Below are 22640 nucleotides of genomic sequence, written 5' to 3' on the forward strand. Positions count from 1 at the left end.
ACTCCTTCTGAACTGCTTTTTTTTCTTGTTCAACAGTTGCCCCACACCATCTGCCTGTGCTTAATGGATACAGAATTTCAATACACGCATTTATGAAACCTACCCCAATATAAAATAGACATGTACATATAGATTTAAAAAAAAAAAAACACAAAAGAAAAGAAAAAGATACCAGGTGAGAGTGTTTTTCATCTTCCATACTTGTTATCTATAATGTTGGTAAATGAATGGCTAATAATTATAGCACCTGGCTGGACAACAGTTTTTATCTGTGTAACAGTCACTTCAAAACATACATCTGTGATTTGGGAGGTGAATGTGGTTTATGCCTCACAAGGCACTTAGCATCATGCTTATTTTAAATTTTAAATTTCCGTGGAAATGAAAACACTAATGGAAGGGTCAGCAACCTTAAACTAGTCATGTTTCTGAGATGAAACATGCACCTGTTGATACGTCACACTCTCTCTACATAATGTTGTTTCACATCTCAGTGCTACAGAACCCAGTAATAGTATCACTAATCATGTTTTGCCACCAATATAGTGAAGATACCATAGTTGTCATTAGTAGCAGCTTCTTAACCAGTGTCCTGCCTTATCATTCATGGGGGGAGGATCAAGCCATGTCCATGGAAGCAGCTGCTAAGCTGGGCCTGCTGCAGAGGCAGCATCAGAAGTTACAGGATGAGTCTGCAGCACACATTTTGCTTCCATTTGGAAGAGATTGACTGAAGAAAGTATTTTGGGGCTCAGTGCCAACTATAGTTAGAATCTTTTTCTGAATATTTAGTAGTGGTATGAAAACTGTGTGTAATTTGCACGGGAACTCTTAAAGGAGGCTCTATGTACTGGAGCATGCTAAATTGCCAGGAAATGAAAGAAATTGAGAACTTCATCCTGCTTGCTCTGCCAAGCTGCTGCATTTAATGTGTTTCAGTTTTCAGTGGTTTGGTGTTCTGTGCCCATCAGGTACCCACTTCTCTTGGGTTCCAGTCAGTAATGTAAGAGCCATTTGGAAAATGGCAGACAATGCCAACACAAGCCACTGCCTCAGCGAAACCTCTCAGTGTTCTGTTTCACAGGCAGAGCCAGAACATGTAAGGCTAAACCTGCATGTAAGGCTGATGCCTAAGGGCACACCTTGTGGTGCACTATGGCAGTATCACTGCACTTACCATGAGAAAACCATAGGCTCCTGTCTATGAAAAAAAAATAATCATTATCATATCCAAGGCACCTGGTGGATGCACCACCAGTATGTTACTAAGCTCAGACCAAATTCACAGCCATGCCATACCTCTACCTCTACTTTAAAATTTTCTTCTTTAAACTAAGGGCCAAAATGATTCAGCAAAAACCTCTTTCTTTCTTGCATTCTTGCTTAATCCTAACCGTACAAATTTTGCAATTACTTGACTCCTTAAACAACAAGGATGACTAAACTCTCCACTCTATAAAAAGGCAATTCAGGTTTCAGTTCACTGTTTGAAACAAGTCTTATGTGGGTATCTGGAAATAAATCTGTAAAGTACTTAAATAGTTACAGACAAGAAAAATCAAAGAGATATTTCTGTTTTTAAAAAAAGTAGCCATTAGGGTTCAAAATCCCTAGGTACAGCTCTAAAATATCTTTGATCCACTGAAATCTAACATCATCCAATACCTTCTTGGACAGTACAGATAAGAATTTGCTTCTTCTGGAACACATGCACATACATATGCCTGATTTTACAATGGGAAAAGTTTATTTAACATGTAAAGCCAGATAGCTTCTATCCCCAGCTTGTTTTTAATGGCCTTTTAAACTCCTGAAAAACATAACATTACCTGAAACTGCTCTAATTTAAGATGACAAAATCCCTTTAAATGATGATTTAAAGGTAAATAATGAAGAATTGATTGCAGAAGTCTCCAGAACAGAAAACAAAATTGCAACAAACTCAAAATTCAACTGAATTTTTAAAAGTTGCTGTTTACCCACCCATGTTCTATATGGCCACCACTTTTGTGTGCCACTGAGGTAGTTATTTTCTCATGGGTTTTTGCTTACCAGAGAAGAAGACAAGAAGAAGACAAAAACCCACCCAAACTACCTTCAGAAAGAACATCACAAGAAGAGCTTCCCTTTAGTCCCAACATCCAAGATAGCTTCAGCATGCATGTCCCAATCACACTAAAAACCAGCACAGCATCCATCTCTGAGCAAGAAAAAGCAACAGGACCTTAATGGTCCTTGGTTCTTGTCAAAATTTCTCTTCCAGTGTTCCCTCTACATCTCTCGTGGAAGTGGCCTTGTAAGAACACATTTTTCTGATTGAAAGAAAACCCACTTTCATCCTTAGGAAGTTTACTGCTGTCAGTATTTCCTTCCACTGTCCCCCAGTTGTTCCACTCTCTCAGTTTGTTATCAGCCCAGATGGAGAAGACATTCCAGGTGTGAAGGGCTGTAAACTGCACAACCCTCCATGGTCTGTTCTTGGTACTCTTGTGCTGCTTGGAGGATTCACTGCACCTGCTGAAGGGATCAAGGGAGGGGCAAGAACTCTGCAGGAGCAGCAGGAAGCTGCCCACCTTTTGTGTCAGTGCCTCACTTCTGCAAACCCTACAGAAAGGGAAGTCAGGCTAGGTCACAGAAACAGCCACACATGGGACAAAACACAGAGGCAGCTTTTCTTCCACAGCATGCTTCAACAGCCCAATTTACCAAATCCTGCTCACATTTTATAATACATTGAGTGCAATGGTAAAAACCAATTCAATTGGAAGGTAAGTGAACCAGCTTATTCAAAGTATAAAGCCTACTGGAAAAACATACTGCAATGGATCACTGTCTTGGTCAGTCCCCAGGAAATGATCCTGTGATAATAATGGCAGCCTTCTTTTTAACTTTTTTCTGTTTTTAAAGTATGCATTTTCAGTGCTTGTTTGTAGCAGAACAATGAAGTATTGTTGACAAGATGACAGATGTGAAAAATAGCTATCATTTGATTAAGAGGGAAATACCAATCATGAAAGATCTTTAAATCAAAACAGATTGCATATTCAGAAAGGCTAGCATGTAACATCTCTCTGTAAAATAATTTTATTCCCTAGAAGCTGTTTAAGTCTAAAAGTTTACTTGATCTTTGAAAATGGCTTTTTTTGGTAGTATTACTCAGTACTTTACAGAGTATCCAAAATGTTTTCAGCATTCCTAATTTCAGTGAGATGAAAAAAACCCACTTAACACTAAAACATATATGACAGAAATTGGGAAAATTATTTTTAACATCAACAGCTGGGGAGTCACTAATATCAGTACTGACTGCACAGCACATTTCCATTTAAATCAAAGAGGGGGCATAGTTCTTCCACTTCAATTCCAAACAACTAACATATTTTTTGTTTCAGCTTCAATGAACTCCTTTAACAGCTTTTTATGCCAGAATCTTCAGTTCAAAAGAGTCCTTTAGCATATATGCTAACCTAATGAAACTACTTCCCTAGAATCTAGTTTTCTCAATTAAATATTCATGAACAAAATCCTTCCCCCTAGTTAAGGAGTAAAACAAGATGCCTGAAGAAAAGGAATTTATCAAAAAGGGTGATGGTTCAAAAATAAAAAGTCCTAAGTCAGAGGATACTACTGGAGAACAAAAGTTTGATTTCAGGCAAATAAAACCCAAAAAGCAAACAAACCAAACTATTTTTTCCCCAAAATTTCTATAAGATTTCTAGAGAAAGAACAGCATCCAGGAGCTTCACAGTAATAACCACAAAATAACTTCTGGTAAGGATCAAAAAGAAAAAAAATGTGCAAAAAAAAAAAGTTGCAAGACAGGTTTCGAAAAATTGCTGCTATGGTTATGTTTCTGACCTCAACTGAGTCTGGCTACCAGCAGAAGTGGCAGGACTTTGGGCAAACCCACTGCGAAGGCCAAGAAAAGAGAAATTCTTATCTTCAACAGAGCTGAAGTCAGCAGAAAGTGTCAGCAGCACAGAGCAGAGTGACAGCCTGGTAAGAGACCAGTGTGCTGCCCAGGGCATCCCCAGGCATGAGCCCCTCTGTACCTTTGTCCCCAGCAAGCAAGGCTGGGTCACCATTTCTGAAATCTAAAATCACTCACAGCCTGAGCACCACTGCAATTTAACCACATAAAGTCAGCAAGCACACTGGGCAGGCACCAGAAAACACATCTCCTGTGTGGTGTTTGGAGTTGATCAGATTTCAAACACTACAGGATTGCACGTCAAGGAATCCTCCAAAGGATGATCTAAATAGGAGCTACAATACAGACACATCAAAATAAATTTGCCTAATCTAGTTTAAAAATTGTTCTTACTGAACTCAAAGACAGTGAGACACATGTCTGGTTTTATCACTCAGATGTTCCTTAAATAATTTACCTGCCTTCCCTGTGATGGCTTGGGTTCTCTAACAGCTGGTTTCTGCTTTCAAGGACCAAGGTTCCTGCTACAACAAAGTTTACACATCAGGCTGAGCCATACCTAGGCTTCATGGACAACTGCTGCTTGACTTAAAGATAAAAAACAATGCACATGTACTGCATCTCCTTATCCTTATGTGGAATACAAACAGGTACTGGAAGCCATGTTGCAAGTCTCTTTCTTGTGAATGTGCTTAAAATACTATTAAAGAAATCTCTGTATTGTGGTGCTCATTATAAAAGTAAGGTACAGTGAAACAATTCCTTTTAAGATTACTTAAGATTATTTTAAAAACCTATCAGTATGGCTATTGTTTTGAGACAATGTTTCAAACTCTAAGAAAATACAAAAAAATCTCAGAACCACAATATTTGCAATGGCTTCTTTAACACTAAGGCTAACTTCTCTTTTCTTTCCAAGATATCAGCTAAAACTAAATTAGTATCTCTTAAAAGAAGCCCTCCTATCAATCTGTAAAACTAATTCTGATTTGCAATTCAATATGCTGCTCAACAGCTTTATGTACACATACATGATATGCTACTAACATTGAAATTATTTTCAAATAGGGGCCCAACTCCTGAGCAGGCAGTATGGAAAAGCTGGGAACAATTTCAGGAGATATAAATTAAAATGCTTGCTTTCACAGTAAGATATCAAGGGAACAAAAAACTCAAGTACAAATACAAGCCAGATAGTCTACACAAAAGAAAACCTGCCACATTTATGAAAGAAAAATCAATCTCTGCTACAAATTACACAGCTTTCAAAAGTGTAAGACTTGTCATCTTTTCTAGCCTAAAGCCACATTCCTAGCTTCATTTATCATGCTTACTGAAATCAGCATTAGAATTCTCAGTCTCATCATCCTGAGAATCCCACTAATTTATATTTATTAGCCTTAAGAGTTCCCAAATTCAATCCACTCAGCACCTGATGATAAACACTGTCTTAGAAATCTGTGTAACCAGGAAATTGAGCAATTTTTTTTAAAACCTGATAATAAACAAAGAAAACAATACCTCTTCAGATGTGGGAGGTTGTTTGGGAAACAAAGTGTTGAAAATTATTTTGATCTGTCTATATATTTAGAAGTAACTTAACAGCTAAAAGAAATTGCAAAACCTGAGTGCACAAAACACACAGACATCTGAAGAAAAGCCACATGAATTCCAAATGTATCAGATTCTCTGGCTTCAAAACCACACTACTGGTTAACATCTTTACAAGTTCTGCTGCTCTTTCAGTAATAACACTTCACTAACACTTCATCAAGTGCTGATTTTCTATAAAATGGCTCAAGATAAAATGCTGCTCTGGAAGTTGTACAGGCAATGGTATGTCCTTAGCCAATCAAAAATGCAGAGTTAGATAACAGTGTTAGTTAAAGCAGGTTGGTGGCTACTGGAGCCAATGGACAGTGCCACAATGAGTCCACTTGCACTCTCTGCATTTAATGCTGCAGGCTCACACACAATTATTTTGTCTGTACTGGAGACAATAATGCCTCCCACTCCTTCCTCTGTCACAGAACCACAGAAAGGCTGAGGTTGGAAGGGACCTCTGGGGATTGTGTAGTTCATCCCTCTAGGACAGGCTGCAGAGGATGGTGTCCAGACAGTCCTGAAGTAGGAGCCTCCAGAAGCTCTCAGGGCAGCCTGTTCCAGAGCTCTGTCACCCTCCCAGTAGAGCAGTTCTTCTTCATATTTAGATGGAAGCTCCTGAGTTTCAGTCTGTGTCCCTTGTCCTGTCACTGGGCACCACTGGAATGAGCCTGGCCCCGTGCTCGTGGCACCTGCAGGTGTTTGTGTGCATTGACCACAATTGTGTGCCCTGCCCTGTGCCAGGAAACCTGATCCTGTCAACTGAGAGAACTGAACCAGCAGCTTGGACTCTGGAAAAACACTCCTGACAAAAAAAGACCAAAGTTTCTCTGTACCTGATGGAGTTTCCCATAGCCCAAATGCTGCATTAACACAAGACAAAATGAAACAATGAGAGCTTTTTTTTTTCCAAACTGTCTTTTTCCTGATAATTTATTATAGTTTAGGCCTATATTGAACTATAGCTTGGACAGCCTATAGAATGGGTTGCTGTCTTTAAAAGACAATTTAAAATGGACTTTGTTTTCTCTTTTCTATGTAATTAGGTACCACTTCTTCCAGACGCTAAGATTGCACAATTATATCAGTACTCTCACTTAATGAATTGCTTTGTAGTTTTTCAATGTTAACAAGACACCTATTTCTAAATACATATTTGGATTATTCAACCACACTTATCCTGCATTATCATTAAAAAAATAATATCAATTTAACTTATTTTTATCAACTAGTCTCACCTTGCTATTTTACTCCTGCAGTCTGACCCAGCCAGAAGCTTTCTTCCTATGCCTGCCATCTGTTAACTAATTTTTACAAAAATGCTTCTCTTTTGGCACATTTCAAAGACAACTATAGTAGTTATTTAATGAGTGTGCAATTATCTCAGGAAAAAAATATATTATATTATGACAATCATTAAAACAGCAAGTGTTTAATTTTAAAGAGGAAACATAAACAAAGAATTGGACAGCCTAATTATTTGACAAGTGATGAAGGTTGAGAGAGACCTTCTCAAAAAAGGTTTAAAAAAGGATTCATGATAGCAAAAATATACAAAAAATTGTGAAAAAAAATTAATTCCACTCAACAGAAATAACTAAGAAACTCATAAAGCATTTAAAACTGTAAAAGAGATACTTTGGCACATTTTCAGTTTTCTGAAAAACCCATCAATTTTCATCTTTCTCTTACTACACAGTTTTATTTTGAAAGCCAAAAGAGGGGAAATGAAAATAGAGACAATAAAAATTATACTCATCAATAAACATGTTACAAATTTATCTCACAAACATGTACTTTCTTTTCCCAACCTATGCAATTTGCAATTTAAAAAAATAAAATGTATAAAAGGTTTATATAAAACATATTTAATATATACAAATGCAAGTGCTTCATACACATTGAACTATAAATAAAGCTATCAAAACATTTCTCTCTAAATGATTAATATGTTATTGGCAAAAAGCCATAGATTAATAATGAAAACATTACATTATATACAGCTATAATTTAGAACTTCATTCCAAGAACTGCACTACTTAGACTCAGAGATGCTGCCCTACTCTTCTCATTAACTCTGGGCATTTGACACAGCTTTGCCATGGTCAATCCCACCTGTTTGTGCAGGATTTTCTTAAATGACAGAAATTAAGCAAAAAAACCTGCAAAAGGTGATCAGTGAAGGGATTGATTTCATAACTTCAGGATAGATGATAAACTTATTAGGTGCTGGGAATTCTGCTGCCTCACTGTGGTATAGGATTTACGTTCCTATGAGGAAGGTAAAAAATGTTCTTGAGGCACAGAAAACTAAATCCAGTGCACACAAGTTGTAGAAATGCTTAAAAAGAAACTTAAGGCAAAGATTTACAGTTGTTAATATGATGTCACCCATAAAATTGACCCTAATTAAAGGAAAAATATAAGAATATTGGATATGCTTAGTGGGAGTTATATCAGCACTATTCACCACTTTAGAAAGAATAGACCATGTTAGGGGTATGGAGGGTTTTTACATATCAAAATTACAAGATATGATGTGTAATGAACCCAAATGCTTACTGGAACAGACATCTACATTTCCAATCATAAAATCATTAAGGTTGGAAAAGATTCCCAAAATCATCAAGTCCAACTTGCAAAGATGGGAGATGTAAACTAGAACAGATTTTCAGATGTGTATTTTGTTATGCTCAGTCTCACTGAATACTTCACTGCTTCCCAAGCCACATGCACATAGCAGCGCCAGAATTTTAAAATTTTGTATTGTATCAACACTTAGGAACCATAACCTATAAACTTACTATGCAAAATAGCCAGTCTTTTCTACAAAGAAGTTCTGTGTAGTATGATCAATCCCTTAATTTAATATATTCCTTGTTACAGGCTTACTTAAAATTGAACCATACAGAATATAAGAAATACACTCTAATGCTATATTCTATCTATACAATATAGTGTATATACATATACACACAAATCCAATATCCTTTGTTTTGATACATTTCCATAACTGCTTATATATCAAGCAGCTGTCTGGACTTAGATCTCAGTTAGCCAAGAAAGCACATCACTGCTTACTATGTGTATCTCTCATAAGAACTGCACAGTCCACGATTGTATATACAAGTAGAACAGCAACCAATAGCAGGATAAGGGTTTACAAGTGGAGTAATCCAAGGGATACATGTCTACAACGAATTCAGAGTTGTTCTAAAAGTGCCATCTGATAGCACAGTCAGGCATGAACAGCCTGTGACAATTCAGGACATCTCAGCAGCACATAAACCTGGATGTGGATCTGGTGAGAGTTCATTCCCTCTCTGATGATAAGCTCATATATGAGGTTATGCCACTCTGATATTTACAGATATCCTGGGGTACAGCACCACCCAAGCAATCATCTATGAGGTTCAGACTTTGCCTAACTTTCAACAAGGGCAAGACAAATTCTTTCAAAAAAATTAGTGTCACCTATTTCTATAAAAGAAGTGGTACAACAGCTCAGGCTTGCAGGCATAAAAGCACTTGCGTGTTTCCAGTTTTTACACAAATTCATGAATACACTGAATTGTCAAGTTAGGTGCCAAACTTTTAGTCACAAAAAAGAAAAAAATTAACTGTGTGATTTAAGAACTAAGACTACCACCTCATCCTATAGCACTTCATATTATTAATGAAATGTTATTTTTTTTCAGTATATTTTTCATTTTCATATTATTTTTAATCTCAATTCCTCTGCTTTCATGTGTGCAGCCAGAAGACATAACATACACAGTGAGACAGCTGTAATCTTCTCTAAGGACAGTTTATACTTATCTTTCCAAGAGTTTATACTTCACATTATTTTTCCAACAGTTTATACTTATCTTTTCAACTTCCTTTTTCTTCTAAAGATGTAAAACAATGTTGAAGCCTTTTTTTATCCTTCTGAGAAGCAAATAGATTATTTAGCCTTAGCAAACTCAAACCAGTTTTAAGTGGAGTTAAAAGAACAGAAGTCTTGTATTAGTCAAAGTTAAGACTACAGGAGTCTTCAGCACTTCATTTTACTTTCTGTTCTCAAACTAACTCTGATGAAAAATGCATGATGTAAAATTAAGGGTGCAATTTATTTACAATTCTGATCTAATTACAGCAGAAAGCATATTAGCATTATAAGACAGTCTTTTTAATTCTGCAGCATTATTACACCAAACAGATTGTATTAATTTTTAAATTAATTTCCATCAAAAGAATAACCATACAAGTAAAAATGTTATGAGTATGCTTGCTCTGAAATACTGAAACAAGTATTTAATGTTCTTCCTTAATTTAAATAACCTCAGTCTAAATACAGTTAAAGATCTTTGGTTATCTAATATTGGGTCTGTTCCAATACCTACAGTTCATTAACTATTTCATAAAATAAAGTTATTCTTTCTGAGAAAACATCAACCATTATCAAGCTGAAATTGTCAAAAAAAATCAACTAAATTCACTATTGTTTCCTCAATATGTACTAAAGCCAGTGTGAAACACTGTCTTGTTAAAAAATTTAAAGTTCACCTTAATTACTACATATCAAACTTGTCAAATCCTTTCCCAGGTGACTCCTACCTAAGGCCAACCAGTTTTAGGAAGATCAAAATTCCTTCCCTTTTTACCCCATCTTTTTCCTCCCTAGTTAAACTGCACACATTTGTAAAAAGCTCTAACAGAACCAACTCATCTTGAACTTGAAATTCTAAAAAGACATCAAAGAATAAAAGTGAGAATTACAACTAAAGCCCTTCTTAGAATTGTAGTCAGTCAAAGGACAGATCTGAAACACTTCAGTAATTGCCATACTTTTCCTTTACTATTCATACTACATACTCCACTGATTTAAAGAGGCTTCTACATGGTTTACTTCTGTGCATTCCTCAACAGTTTGACAGCCATCAGTTCACAACCAGCTTCTGAAGGAAACATTAAACATCTGTCCGACCAGATAAACTCAAGGTCAGAATCCAATTTATACAATTTATTGCATACCCCAAAATAATAAAAACCACACCAAGCAATTTTATAACTATCTGGCTTCCGGCTGTTTCATTTCAAAGAGGAAAAACATTAAAATTTCAAATACTGCAAAGTTGCTTTGTTTTCACACCATGATAAAAACAAAACCAAACCCCTAAACTTTAAAGGCTCTCCATAGATCTCAGAACTTGCCCTCTATTTCTTGATACAAAGCAAAATGCTAGAACTGATGTCAGTGAGATTGAAGCAAGTCCAAAAAGGTTCTGACAAATATAACACAAAAGTCACAGCACCAGAAAGTTTTATTAGACCTGTTTTTCATTGCCTGGCTTATATCCCACAGGCTCCTCGAAAATGATACTAAGCTCTGGGTTTCTCAGCACCCCCACTTTTCCCGGAGCCCATTTCCTCTTCACCCTTCACCCCAAGTATGGCTCTCTGACAAGAGAGGCTACTTAGGTGCACCCTCTTTTGGATTTTTAGGCAGGGAAGGAGAAGGGAAATGTTTATCAAAACCAACAGATGGCATCTACTGCATCATTCAGTTAATCAAGCTCATCTGAACCGCACTGCTGGATATCCATGTTCCATTAACATCACCCCACAGTTTACAGAAAAAGTTTCAGTGCTAGGAATTGACAATTACACGCTCCATAAACATAAGCAGAAGTTGTAATGGAGAAGCAATCTACTGAACCAAGACCAAAGATTAAGCGTGTTAAGCCCTTATCTCTACACAAATGATCTAAAATTAACAGGGGGGAAAAGAAAAATGCTACATTGTCTCCTTCACAGGCTTGTGCCCTACAAACTAAGAGAAGCAAAAGTCAGTAGTTAAGGTTCTTGCCTTCCCCATACTTTTCTTCCAGAAAGACAACATTCTGGAAAAATGTTCTCAGGTAGGGAGAATATTGGTAGCAAGAATACAGAAGTAACAGTTACTTAAATCTTTTTAAAGCTGTCTTCTGTAAATTGTGTTTGATTGTCAGAGTTGCATCTGTTTTGAAATGCACACATTGAAAAACAGCAAACAATTTTTATGTCATCTTGTCCTCCTCATGGAGGACTCAAATACTTGCAGTAGATGGGCACATTATACTAAAACAACTGCTGAATTTTTGGGTAGAGCCAAAAGTAACAAAATCCAACATACACACAGCTTTTTATATGTTTTCTATTATTATTGAACACATGAAAATCAAGAATAATAAGTGTGTATTTTTAGGCAATGAGCATGAGCACAAAAACACAAAGCAAAGGACAGAGCAACAACAGAACCACTGCAATTCTTGCAGGAAATCAGCCATACAAACCTTGCCAAAGGTCTTAAAATCATGTTTCTCTAAGTAATTTTCAAGACAATAAGTCATTATATTTGCATCAAAAGCATAAATCAGTAAATTTTCTCTGTTGCACTTCAGAAGTACAAGCAAGTAAATTTTCTCTGTTGCACTTCAGAAGTACAAGAAGGAGCAACACCAATTTATCTGAGTAAGATCATGGAGTCTTACTTTCTGCAGTGATGGGAAAACAACAGGAGAAAGCAATGTCTGCATCAACTGGTTAAGTTTATTCCCCCATTAACAAAACTCCTTTAGGGTCAAATAACAGCTCAGAGACTTCAGTTATCATGCTTGGACTCAAGCACCAGTCACTGTAATCCATTTCACCCCATCAACCAAATCAGATGGTTCAACCCCTCACTCCCCAAATCCTTACATACCTGTCCTTGTAAGGTTGCACGACTCCTGCCCTGCAGGTGCTGATTAGAAACTGAAGAATGCCAAGGATGGGTCTGAGTTTGAGACGGTGCCCGAACGAGTTCGGATGACGGTGTCACTTGCTGAGGGGTTATGTGGTGCTCTAGGTCATGCTCTAAAACATGGCTTGTGCTATCCTGGACAAAGGCAGAGTCATCAAACTGTGGCAGAAGGTCTTCCTGCAAGAGGTCATCCGGGTCAAGTCCTGTGAATGGTTCACTGTGAGTCTCCACTTGATGAAGTAAGTTGTCATCTAAAGATGTAAAACCGTTGCTTTCAATAGGGTCGCTGAAATGGCTTATCTGAGAAGCAGAACCAGTAGAAGCTGGAAAATTAATATTCACAGGAGAGAGTTTGGAACTACTAAAGTTGCCCTGAGGATGCGCAGAATGCAACATTTGAAAAGTACTTGAATTCAAAGTTGCGTTAGGATTCAACATGTGCTCGGTTGTTTCTTGCTTGGTCCCTGTTTGAGATGTAAAGGCATCGCTTCCAGTGAAGTCAGAGATCGAGTGTGTCTGCTGGCTGGTAGAAAGAGCTGTTGTAGGCTGAAGAAGGCTGGTAGGAGAAATGTGATTATTAGAGTAGGAATACGGAGATGAAAATTGTTGACTATTACTGACAGAACATGGAGTAATAGTTGGGGACTGTCCATCAAAATTTCCTTCTTGATTCCCACAAAAATGTATTGAAGCACTTGCACTTTGAGAAAACTGTTGAACGGACAGAGGCTGCTGTGAAGTCGATGGATTAGAAACTGAAGGTGGGTGGTTAACACTGACTCTGAGGGAAGTAGACACATTGACTTCCATGAAGTCTTTTGGCTGACTCAGAGCATCCTGCCCCGTGCTGTTCCTGCTCTGCTGCGGCCGTAGCGAGGCACACTGATGCTGTGGTTCATTAGCCTGAAATAAGGCAAAGTCATGGTGTGCTACAAAGCTTTTGTTTTGCTGCATAGACTGAGAATGTCCTTGGTGAAAAGGGGACCCATTTTGATTGGAAACAGTCGTGGCAGTTTGATGACCCCACATAGGACTGCCATCGGCCACATCTGGAAACATCCCATTGGACTGGTTTTGCGGATGAACTGGTGAACAATTGAACTGAGAGTGTGGTGATAAGACATTGTCAGCTGAGCTATTAAAAGACTGATTTACTGAGTGAAGCTTCAGTGAATCATACTGATTCAGCTGATCAAACTCACTCATCTTTTGTTGATTTTGAGCATCTTGCACATGGTTCAGTGAGTCTATGTGCAAAGGTTCAAATTCTGCACCCAAATTCAATTCATCAACAAGTGAAACAGGTCCAGGTTGAACAAAGGCATCATCTGACAAACCTTCTAAGGTCTCACTAAAAAGATTGGCATCATCAAAAAAATCCATCATAGGATCAGTCATCTTGAGAGGTCTGTTCTGCTTTTGCTCTCAACTCCAAATGGAGTCAATTTTGTCTCTCCACAGTGAACAGAAACAAATGACATCCAGCGGTCACCACCTTATCCAAGGCATGCCAACAGCCATTAGTGCTTCTGATGAAACATCTGTCTTCAGGTGTTAAAGCATCCTGAGGGAGAGGAGTGAGGGGGGGAAAAAAAAGGAAAAATTTAATTACTCTCCTCATCCTTCCTGACCCTTCCCAACACTTTTAAGGGTATTTGATACTTTGCTCATAACTTTAGCTATCCCAAAAATCAAGTAAGTTATTTTTGCTTATACTTGATGCCCTGTGCAAGTTTTATAATATTTGCCCCTTATAAAAATACATTTTAAATGTAATGGTTTCATTTGTTTTATTCACTCAAAGAAAAGTTTTAGATTATCCTTGGTCATATTCATTAAAACGACCAAATTGCACCAGAATTGGGTTTTAGTGCTTCAGGATTAGAATTTGTTTATAGCAAAGAAATCATACATATATGAGATGTATGTAATAATTCTGTATAGTTAATAAAAAAACTTGAAAGTTATAAACTACATATAAGTCAGGCTTCATTAGGAGAAACTGGGATACTTTCTTTCTTCTATTTAAGTTGCATTATGCAAGGTCCTGAGAAACTGTATTTCACTGCACTTAGCACATTACAGACTCTTGTTAGAAGGAAAGACAAGAGAATGAATACAGTGATACAAAGAAAACACAAAAAGAACAAGCTTTGGTTCAAAGGAGTTTGCACACCTAGTTTTGAAACATTTGAGACTATATATTCACAGTATCACTGAGTGATCACCAATTAATTGATTTGTAGTGAGGGATTTAAGGAGAATTGAAAAGCATGGTAAATTTAACTGTAGCCTAAAACCTCCCACATTTATAGTGTAATCAAACAGAATGGGAAATGACTGAAAATGTGTGTCTGTGATAATGTACCTCCCCAGACAACTGGTAACTCTGTAGAATAGGGAAGCAATCACTTTAAATGAGCACCTTCATAGAATAACCATTCATTTGTCCTGTCAGTACATACGTCTAATTAAAGAAAATAAAAAAAAGGAAAAAAACCAGACACAACTTTTAATTCCTGACCCTCCCATTAAAGCTCACCTTCAATTGCAACTCATCATTAATGAATTTTCCTAAGAATAAAATGAATATAGGATCCTTCCAGAAATGAACACCCAGTAAATCTGAAATATTCTCTGACAGAAAAGGTTCGTGCTGAACCTGCTAAGCCCAAAGTACTTCTTGGCAAGCTGATGAGAACCCATTCTGCACATACTCCTAGGCCACTGAGGGTGGTGTGGCCATAGTCAGAATAAAGCCAGACTTAAATTCACAAACCTCTTTTAGGGTTTGAGTATATGAGACTTCTGGTGTGTACAGAGAAGGACAGAGGGATCCTGTATCATCCTGAGAGACACAGATCAGGCATGGTGTCAGTGAGGAGGAGAACAGGCATGATAAAAAAGAAGGGACAGAAGCTTAGGGAGATGACACCTCAGCACAGCAAAGCTGCTGTGGACCCCAGATTATACATGTGCAAGTTTTTGCTTGAAGTTGGGATCTCCTGAAGTCCCAAGATAAAGAAAGAAGTAATATAAATTAGACCTCATTATCTTCTAACACTGATTAAGTTGTCTACTTACAAATTAAAGCAACATAATGATGACATTGCCAGAATGGAACACCTTCCAATAGATGACAAACGAGTAGCAGGATCCAGGTAGAAGGTCTGGCATGGGTTATAACACTGCTAATATAATGATATCTCATCCTAGTTTATCTCAACACAAAAGATAAGTCAGGAGAGAGCTATTTTACCAGGGATGTACAATCATTAACTAGTATACATGCTCTTAGCTAGAGAAGTCTAGAACTAGTCAACAAGACTAAAAGCACCCTGTATTTAAAGTCATATACACCAGAAAATCTCTTCCTGTTTTCATGACTGTGTCCCTTTTCAGTAAGGAATTGGAGAAAAGCTTGCAGAGCAGCTGGAATTACTGCAGCACACTCAGAGCTGGCCTCACAGAAATTTACTTCTTGGCTCAAAAACCAAGAAACACTTTCCATCTTGGTTTTTCCTACTTCCTTTCAGTATAAGGAAAACAAAAGAGGAAATAATGAACAAATAATATGAACTCTTCTTTTAAAATGCTAAGGTTTTATAACACAAATGAATCTTGGCAGGTATAAATAGGAAAAATAACCTGACGATGTCAGCTTTGCTTCAAGGATCCAGGAGAGTTGGACAGCACAGATGTATTTCCAAACTGAGAAATCTAAAGGCCAGATATACAAGAAACCTCTCCCAGCTAATTAGACCAACATAAATTTATTATGAAGACAGCTTCTATGTAAAGAGGAGATTGTGAAGTGACAAAAACTCCCCCAAAATAACCCCACCAACCAACCACCCAAACTTCTTTGGACAGAATACCACTATCAATAGCCTGAACACAAGTCTGCTGCAAAGAGTTTGGATTTTGACCAGGGAAGTACTTTTACCCATAGTCTTCAAGGAAACTTCATGTCTGTCTTATACCAGAAGAAAAGGAAAACAAGATCTATTTCACAGAATACATCAAAAAACCTGAACTCCTACAAAAACATAAGGGAACAGATAGCAAATTTCACTCTGAAAACAAAGTGGAGTAACAGTAAAAAGGAACATAATAAAAAATTCTAATGTGTTTTATTTCATTTATTTCATGGCATTTTTGACTACTTTTGCTGAAGTGACAACAGAACACAAGCTACTGTGGTTATAAGCAAGTAAATCAGGTGGAGCTTAAGCACTTTGCCATGATAGCCACAGTTTCAAACTTTGATACATGAGTTATCACTGCTTCACATGGCTGATGTGTGACAGTACCAAAGATAAGAGAAATCAGTGACTTTGGTGGCCATTTTTTCTCAAAAGAAGTTGAAATCGTGGCTATTCATAAAAATAACAGAAGCCATCTCAGAGAGAAGCTAGGGAGAAGTTAGCAACCACAAGGAACTAAAACAAGTCATAAAAGCATGGCATAACAGAAATCCAGACTATGGGAAAAGGACACAGTCATAGTTAGGGAAGAGTTTTACATGATATGCTTGCAAAGGCTTTAGTTTTGGGGAATTTTTAGGGAAGCAATGCAACCAGGTATAACAAACAAGAAGTCTGCCAGAGACTGAAGAAATCAGTGTATTTGCTAAATTCTATGTAGCATGCAACAGCATGACAGCTTTGTGCTTGCTGTGATTTGCCCATCTATTAGCAGATGGAATACTGCATCACAAAAGGTGCATGGTAAAACCCAGACACTCAAAAAACTGATCCCTTCTGCACAATATTTAGAAATAAGACATGCCCTTCCCAATATTAAAAGACAATTACACTGTCATTACTTGTCAGATTTTATCTAAAGCTTTGGCCAAGTTCAAAAAGCCAAGTTAATTAAATAACACTGAAGTTACTTCCTGCTGATGTGCCAATAGAATTGACATTCTATCACAGATTTAAAGATCAATGTAAATGTTCAATTTAAAAGGCACAGAGGGGCATATCCCAGTCATATAGAAGACTAAAAAAGAACATTTAGTAGATATAAAGTCTTTTATTCCCTAGCAGAAAGGAGTGTCTGTATGGAGTACCATGGTATCTGCAGCTAAATATGGATTGAAAAGATGCATTTTCTTATTGTCATCACTAAAATTCTGATAAAACTTGCTTGGGTAGCCCAAAAAAACCCCATACATCCAACTGTATATATACATATGCATTATTTTAGATTAAAATTACTTTTCATTTCAATGAATTTCTAATTATGCATTTCTAACTATTTTTGAGTAATGAGCCATCTCTTTAGTAAAATCATACCCTCAACATACTGGTTTTGTTCAGAATTCTCTTTCTGCTACAGAGTTCACAGACATCATGCTAAATATTAAGATCACTCAAGTACCTTGAATTTTAATTTGAAGATTATGAAGATTTGACACACATGGGCTTTAACTAAATTCTCAGAACTGAGTTCCAGCCCATGGCTACAGTTCCAGCTCCAAGTAGGAGCAAAGAACTGGAGCACACTGGCTTGTGTGTGCCTGTCAGACTAATCACAGCAGTCTGTTGCCATACCTACACTGATCCTGCTTGCACCAAACACCTCATGTAACACTTTCCCTTCCTCTACTCCCCAGACATGCACGAACTCCCTTCCTCCACCTCTCCTCCTTTCAAACTCTGGGAAATAAATATAACAAAAGTAAGTAAGAAAAAAAAGGACATCAGTAGCTATTTATTTGTTAAGGTTGTTAATGGAATTTTCAAGCAGCAAACAATAAAAATGGCATTTTACTTGGGAAGAAAATCCATCTTCCAATCAACTGAAAGCAAATTTCTACCATTCTCAACCATGGCTGCCTTCACTGTGAATGGCGCATCTTCCTTAATGAGAACAGCTCTGCTTAAGCTGAATACAGCAAAACCAGCCCAAAGAGAAAGCAGATCACAGAACTCTGAATAAAACAACAGGTATCAAAAAGCCCCACAACAATGCTTAGGCTACTTACTATACTTCATTAAGAGATCCATGCTAACATTAATTTTTAACTCAAAGTAAATTTATGAAGTCTCAAAATGATATTTCAGCAAGCTGAATTAATAAATGGAGAGAAGACATAATAACAAATTCTGTAATGTATGAAGTAAACATAGCTTAAATTTAGCTGTTTTCTTCAGAGGCCTACAAAAATTAAAAATACCAGTAGCTTTTTGAAAAAAATCACATTTTCTATAGAATCTTTTGTGGGTTTTTTTCCCCCTACTGTTTGGAAGTGCAGGTGTGTGTAATACCACAAAGTTTCTTTAGACTAAGTAAGGTTTGTGTTATTGAGAAGAAGTGTTGTTTTTTTTGATTGCACAAAATTCAGACCCTTGCTTTGGTTGCATTCCAAGTTAGAATCACTTTCTTTCCAAAACTCCAAATTCCAAAGATGTATGGCAATATGCACAGTTAAAGCCCTTAGAACTGTATATATATATATAAGAAAATGACTCTCAAATCACAGACCAATTTATAAATTATTTACCTATATACCACTGTTTCTCTCTCTGTAATACTAGGAATTAGTGATTTAATTAGAGCATTCATCTTGAAACATATGAATTCCAAACTTTAGTTATTAGCTTGGGTCAACATTAAGAGCTAGCACAGGCACCTAATGAACCCTATACTGTAAAAGTTCCTGATAAACCTTTAAGACAAAACTAAGCTGCTGAAATCTTCTACATTAAAAATACATTACAAATAATTCAGAAAGTCAAAATAAAAAATATTCTTACCCATGAATATAGAACACATCTCTTGAATGAAGAATTGAAAAGCTCAGAGCTGTGTTTTAAATCCAGATGGATACCTCATCATCAGAGACCTGAAAATGAAGGATGTCAAACAAGTCACACAATAACCAACTTCAGGAGTGTACATTCAAATGCAATACCTGAAACTCCAAAAGATACCATAAAACCAAAACCAGCAGAATTAATACACAATCACTAGTAGCTATGATTTTGTAAGTGTCTGGTGAATAGGTACATATTCATTTTGTAGGACTACTAAAAACTACCCAAGTCTACAAACCCCTTAGGATGAAGGGCAGTTTGTGCCACAATACCAAAAAGTTCAGGCTAACTTTAAGTACTCCAAACCAGCAACTGCAAAAGGAAAAGTTTTGAGGTTATGTTTCAAACCTGTCAGTATGAGAAGCCCTGTACACGTCTTTTACCAGCAGTGAGCTGTTCCACTCTGACAGTGGACTTCAATGGGAACTGACAGTGCCTTTTGGGAAGAGAATACCTGCATGACAGTTTTATCCTGTTCCTTGCCTTGGCAGAAGGTAGAGGAGCTCAATTTCAAGAGGTTCTGTTTCAATCTGAAAGAGGCTTCAAAACATTACAAGTTTAAGGGAAAATGTGTGCAGGGGGCTTCTAGGGCCACTGTGTAAAAGCCTCAAAGCACACAAAACTACTCTCTAACATTGAAAGATAGAAAGTTTGTATATGAACTAAAATTCTACACCAGTGTGTTTTGCCATTCCAAAAATATGATTATTGTGTCCAAGGCACCAAACAGCCTCCAATTCCAATACAAAGATTCCTGTCTTCCTAAATACAGTTTTGTGATGCCAAAGTCTTAAACACTTTTGCAGAACTATTACTGCAGATCAATCTTTAAACTTTGTTAAAAGATAACATAGCATATAATACTGCATTGAGAAGTAGATTTTAACAAAATTATTTCCTCTCCCTACATCTTTGAAACAATGCTGTAATGTATGTGGAAGATATAAATTGGTTATAGCAGCTACCAAATCCTGCACTGTTCCAGAAAAAAAAAATTATCTGGTACTAATTTGGTACATAAATTGCTACATTTATCCTCCTATCATTCAGTAACTTCCAACACTTTTTCCAAGGTTGCTAAACAAAATGTCTCTGCTCTGCCATAGGGACACTTCATGCAGAGAAGTATTTTTCTAAAATTCATATGAGACAAGCACATACCCAACATATACCTAGGGGAAAGTTGCTAAAATACCTTTATCTTTGTTTACCATTTATGTGAACTGATGATAATTTTGTATCAAAACAGACAGAAAACTTGCTGTAGATGTTCCCTTGTTCTCTACTGGAAATCCCATCATACAAACAGAGCTCCTGTCATGCACAACTCCTCTTCACATCCAGAAATTAGAAAGGAGTTTGAAACTATTTAACTGTCAGGTCCTGTGCAACATTTTAATCTATTTTTTCTCCTGTTTTCAATCTCTGCTTATTTAGAAGTTCTTTGTTGGCTAAATAAAGTTAAAGCATAAAGATTTTACAATATATACAGTAACTGAATAGAGGCATTCAAAAATTTAGTATTTGACAAACAAAAAACTGAAAACTTGCAATCAAGTAATTTATTCTACCTGTAAGAGTTCAACAGTAAAAGAGAAACCTAATTCACCTGTAGCTACCATATAAGACAAATGCTATCTTAAGTTCTTGGCTAAAACAGCTGTGTATTCTTCCTCAACTGGATTGTTCTTGAATCCTCAAAATAAAGAGAAAAAAAGGTATTTCTTACTCTTTAGAACAGTGTCCACTTGCTTGAACAGCTTCCAATATGGAGACAATTTTGGAATACTTAAAAGTTTGAAAAATCCTACAAGGAAGAAAAAAACCATATGTAACTAGATATACATTCACCAGGTCTGCAATACATTATTCTAAATGTGAAATACAAAAAAATACTTCTGACAACACAAGATTTACTAATGATTATATGAAGTGCCAAAGAGAAATCCACACAAAAGGAATGTAGAGCTTTTATAAGCTCCAAAATGGGATCTATCTCCACAGATTCTCCCATAAGCTATATTGCATGTGAAGTTTGAAATACACATATATATGTATGTTACATGTGATATGTTAAAAAAATTACTAAATATTAAGCATTACTCTTACAAAAAAAAAAAAAAAAAAAAGGCAAACAACAATATTTTGGCTTTTTCTCTAAATATCTGCAGGAGGTGTCAGAGGATGGACCAGGCTGTGCTCCTGGTGCCCAGCAATGGGAAGAGGAAGGGGCAGGAATGGTGCCCAGGGAGTTGCACCTGGACATGAGCAAGGAGTTCTCTGCTGTGCAGGGCCCGAGCACTGAGCAGCCTGTGGAGTCTCCCTCACAGGGAACATTCCAGAACTGTCTGGACACAGCCCTGTGCCTGTGCTCTGGGGAATTCTGCCTGAGCAGGGGGTTGGACCTGGTGACCCACTGTGATCCCTTCCAACCTGCAACATTCTGTGAGTCTGTGATTCTTATTTTGGACACTAAACCACAAAATTTTATACCCATTTTCTAACAGGAAACAAACAACTCATTTCAATTAGTTGAGAATGGCTACACAAATTTCTATTTTTTAAAACATCATGTAAATTTAAATAAAACAGTTTAGTTTTGCAGAACATCCTTGTGTGCTTTTATCTCCTCGGTCTTGGCAAATACCTTTAGAAAATTTAACAGCACCAGCTGAAGACATTATTATTTTCAACTACCTTCTTCACCTTTCTGCCAAAGGTTATTGCCCTCAAAGCACACCTGCAGAACAAAACATGTAGGTGTGCATCTGCTGCTTCAGCATGTAGTCTCCCAATTTAGTTTTAACCCTTCCTCTTGTTTGTTTAACAGACTTTGCATGAAAACGGCAGAAATGTACTTTCTATTTTGTCATTTATATCCTGTGGGCATTAATTGCAATAAAGGGACAATAATAATGCAGAGAATGACAACATGTTAATCTGCTATTGACAGAAATCTAGACACATATCAGGAGTTTGGAATACCTTATTGCAAAGCACAGAGTTGATCCACAAGTCAGTTTATTTCAGTGAAAATAGCTGTTAAGAAGTTCATGTGTTTGGCCACCAGACTACTGAAGGAATCCGTATCAGTAACCAGTACTGCTCATACAATATTGCAATTTTGTTTCTCTAAAGTGTACCTGTGGAGATTTTCATAAATTTCAGGACTTCAGTGATTTCCTTTTAATCACTTTCTTAATCACTTAATCACTTTCACTTTCTTTCTAATATCAATAACAAAAACTTCCCATGTTTTGTTCTTCAGGTTTGAATTCCACTACATCAAACTTTTTTTTATTTTAGCATATCTGTACAAAATACAAATGTCTCTTTTGGAAGTTTAGTTGTCAAAAGAGAGTAACATACTCAGTGTAATGTATTTATAATTTGCAGTTTGCTTCTGATCACTAGCAAGAGTTACAGAAACTTACAAGGAAGTTTAAAAAGAAAATCCTCTGGTGCTTCTGAGATTTCAGATGTAAACATTACAGGCTTCCTATTGTTTTGTTATCAA

The 22640-nt window shown here is 36.8% G+C and overlaps 1 protein-coding gene across 3 annotated transcripts in view; it reads right to left on the reverse strand.

The window, feature by feature from the left end:
• The window catches only part of CHD9 (chromodomain helicase DNA binding protein 9), an 88016-nt gene that overhangs the window by 59901 nt on the left and 5475 nt on the right, over positions 1-22640 (reverse strand). For 2 of the 3 annotated variants that reach the window (XM_054269563.1, XM_054269564.1), the window contains exons 1-3: positions 20853-21145; positions 19064-19152; positions 12261-13863 (exon numbers count right to left, since the gene is read on the reverse strand). In XM_054269563.1, the coding sequence (XP_054125538.1) occupies positions 12261-13697 (1437 nt within the window). In that variant the 5' untranslated portion in view covers positions 13698-13863; positions 19064-19152; positions 20853-21145. Of the gene's footprint in view, positions 1-12260; positions 13864-19063; positions 19153-20852; positions 21146-22640 lie in introns of those variants that run through there. The other variant, XM_054269562.1, reaches the window with a different exon arrangement.

The sequence above is a fragment of the Melozone crissalis genome, unplaced genomic scaffold (genome assembly GCF_028551555.1).
Source record: "Melozone crissalis strain CALT ecotype California unplaced genomic scaffold, PUWL_Pcris_2 ptg000007l_1, whole genome shotgun sequence".
Taxonomy (NCBI): Eukaryota; Metazoa; Chordata; class Aves; order Passeriformes; family Passerellidae; genus Melozone; species Melozone crissalis.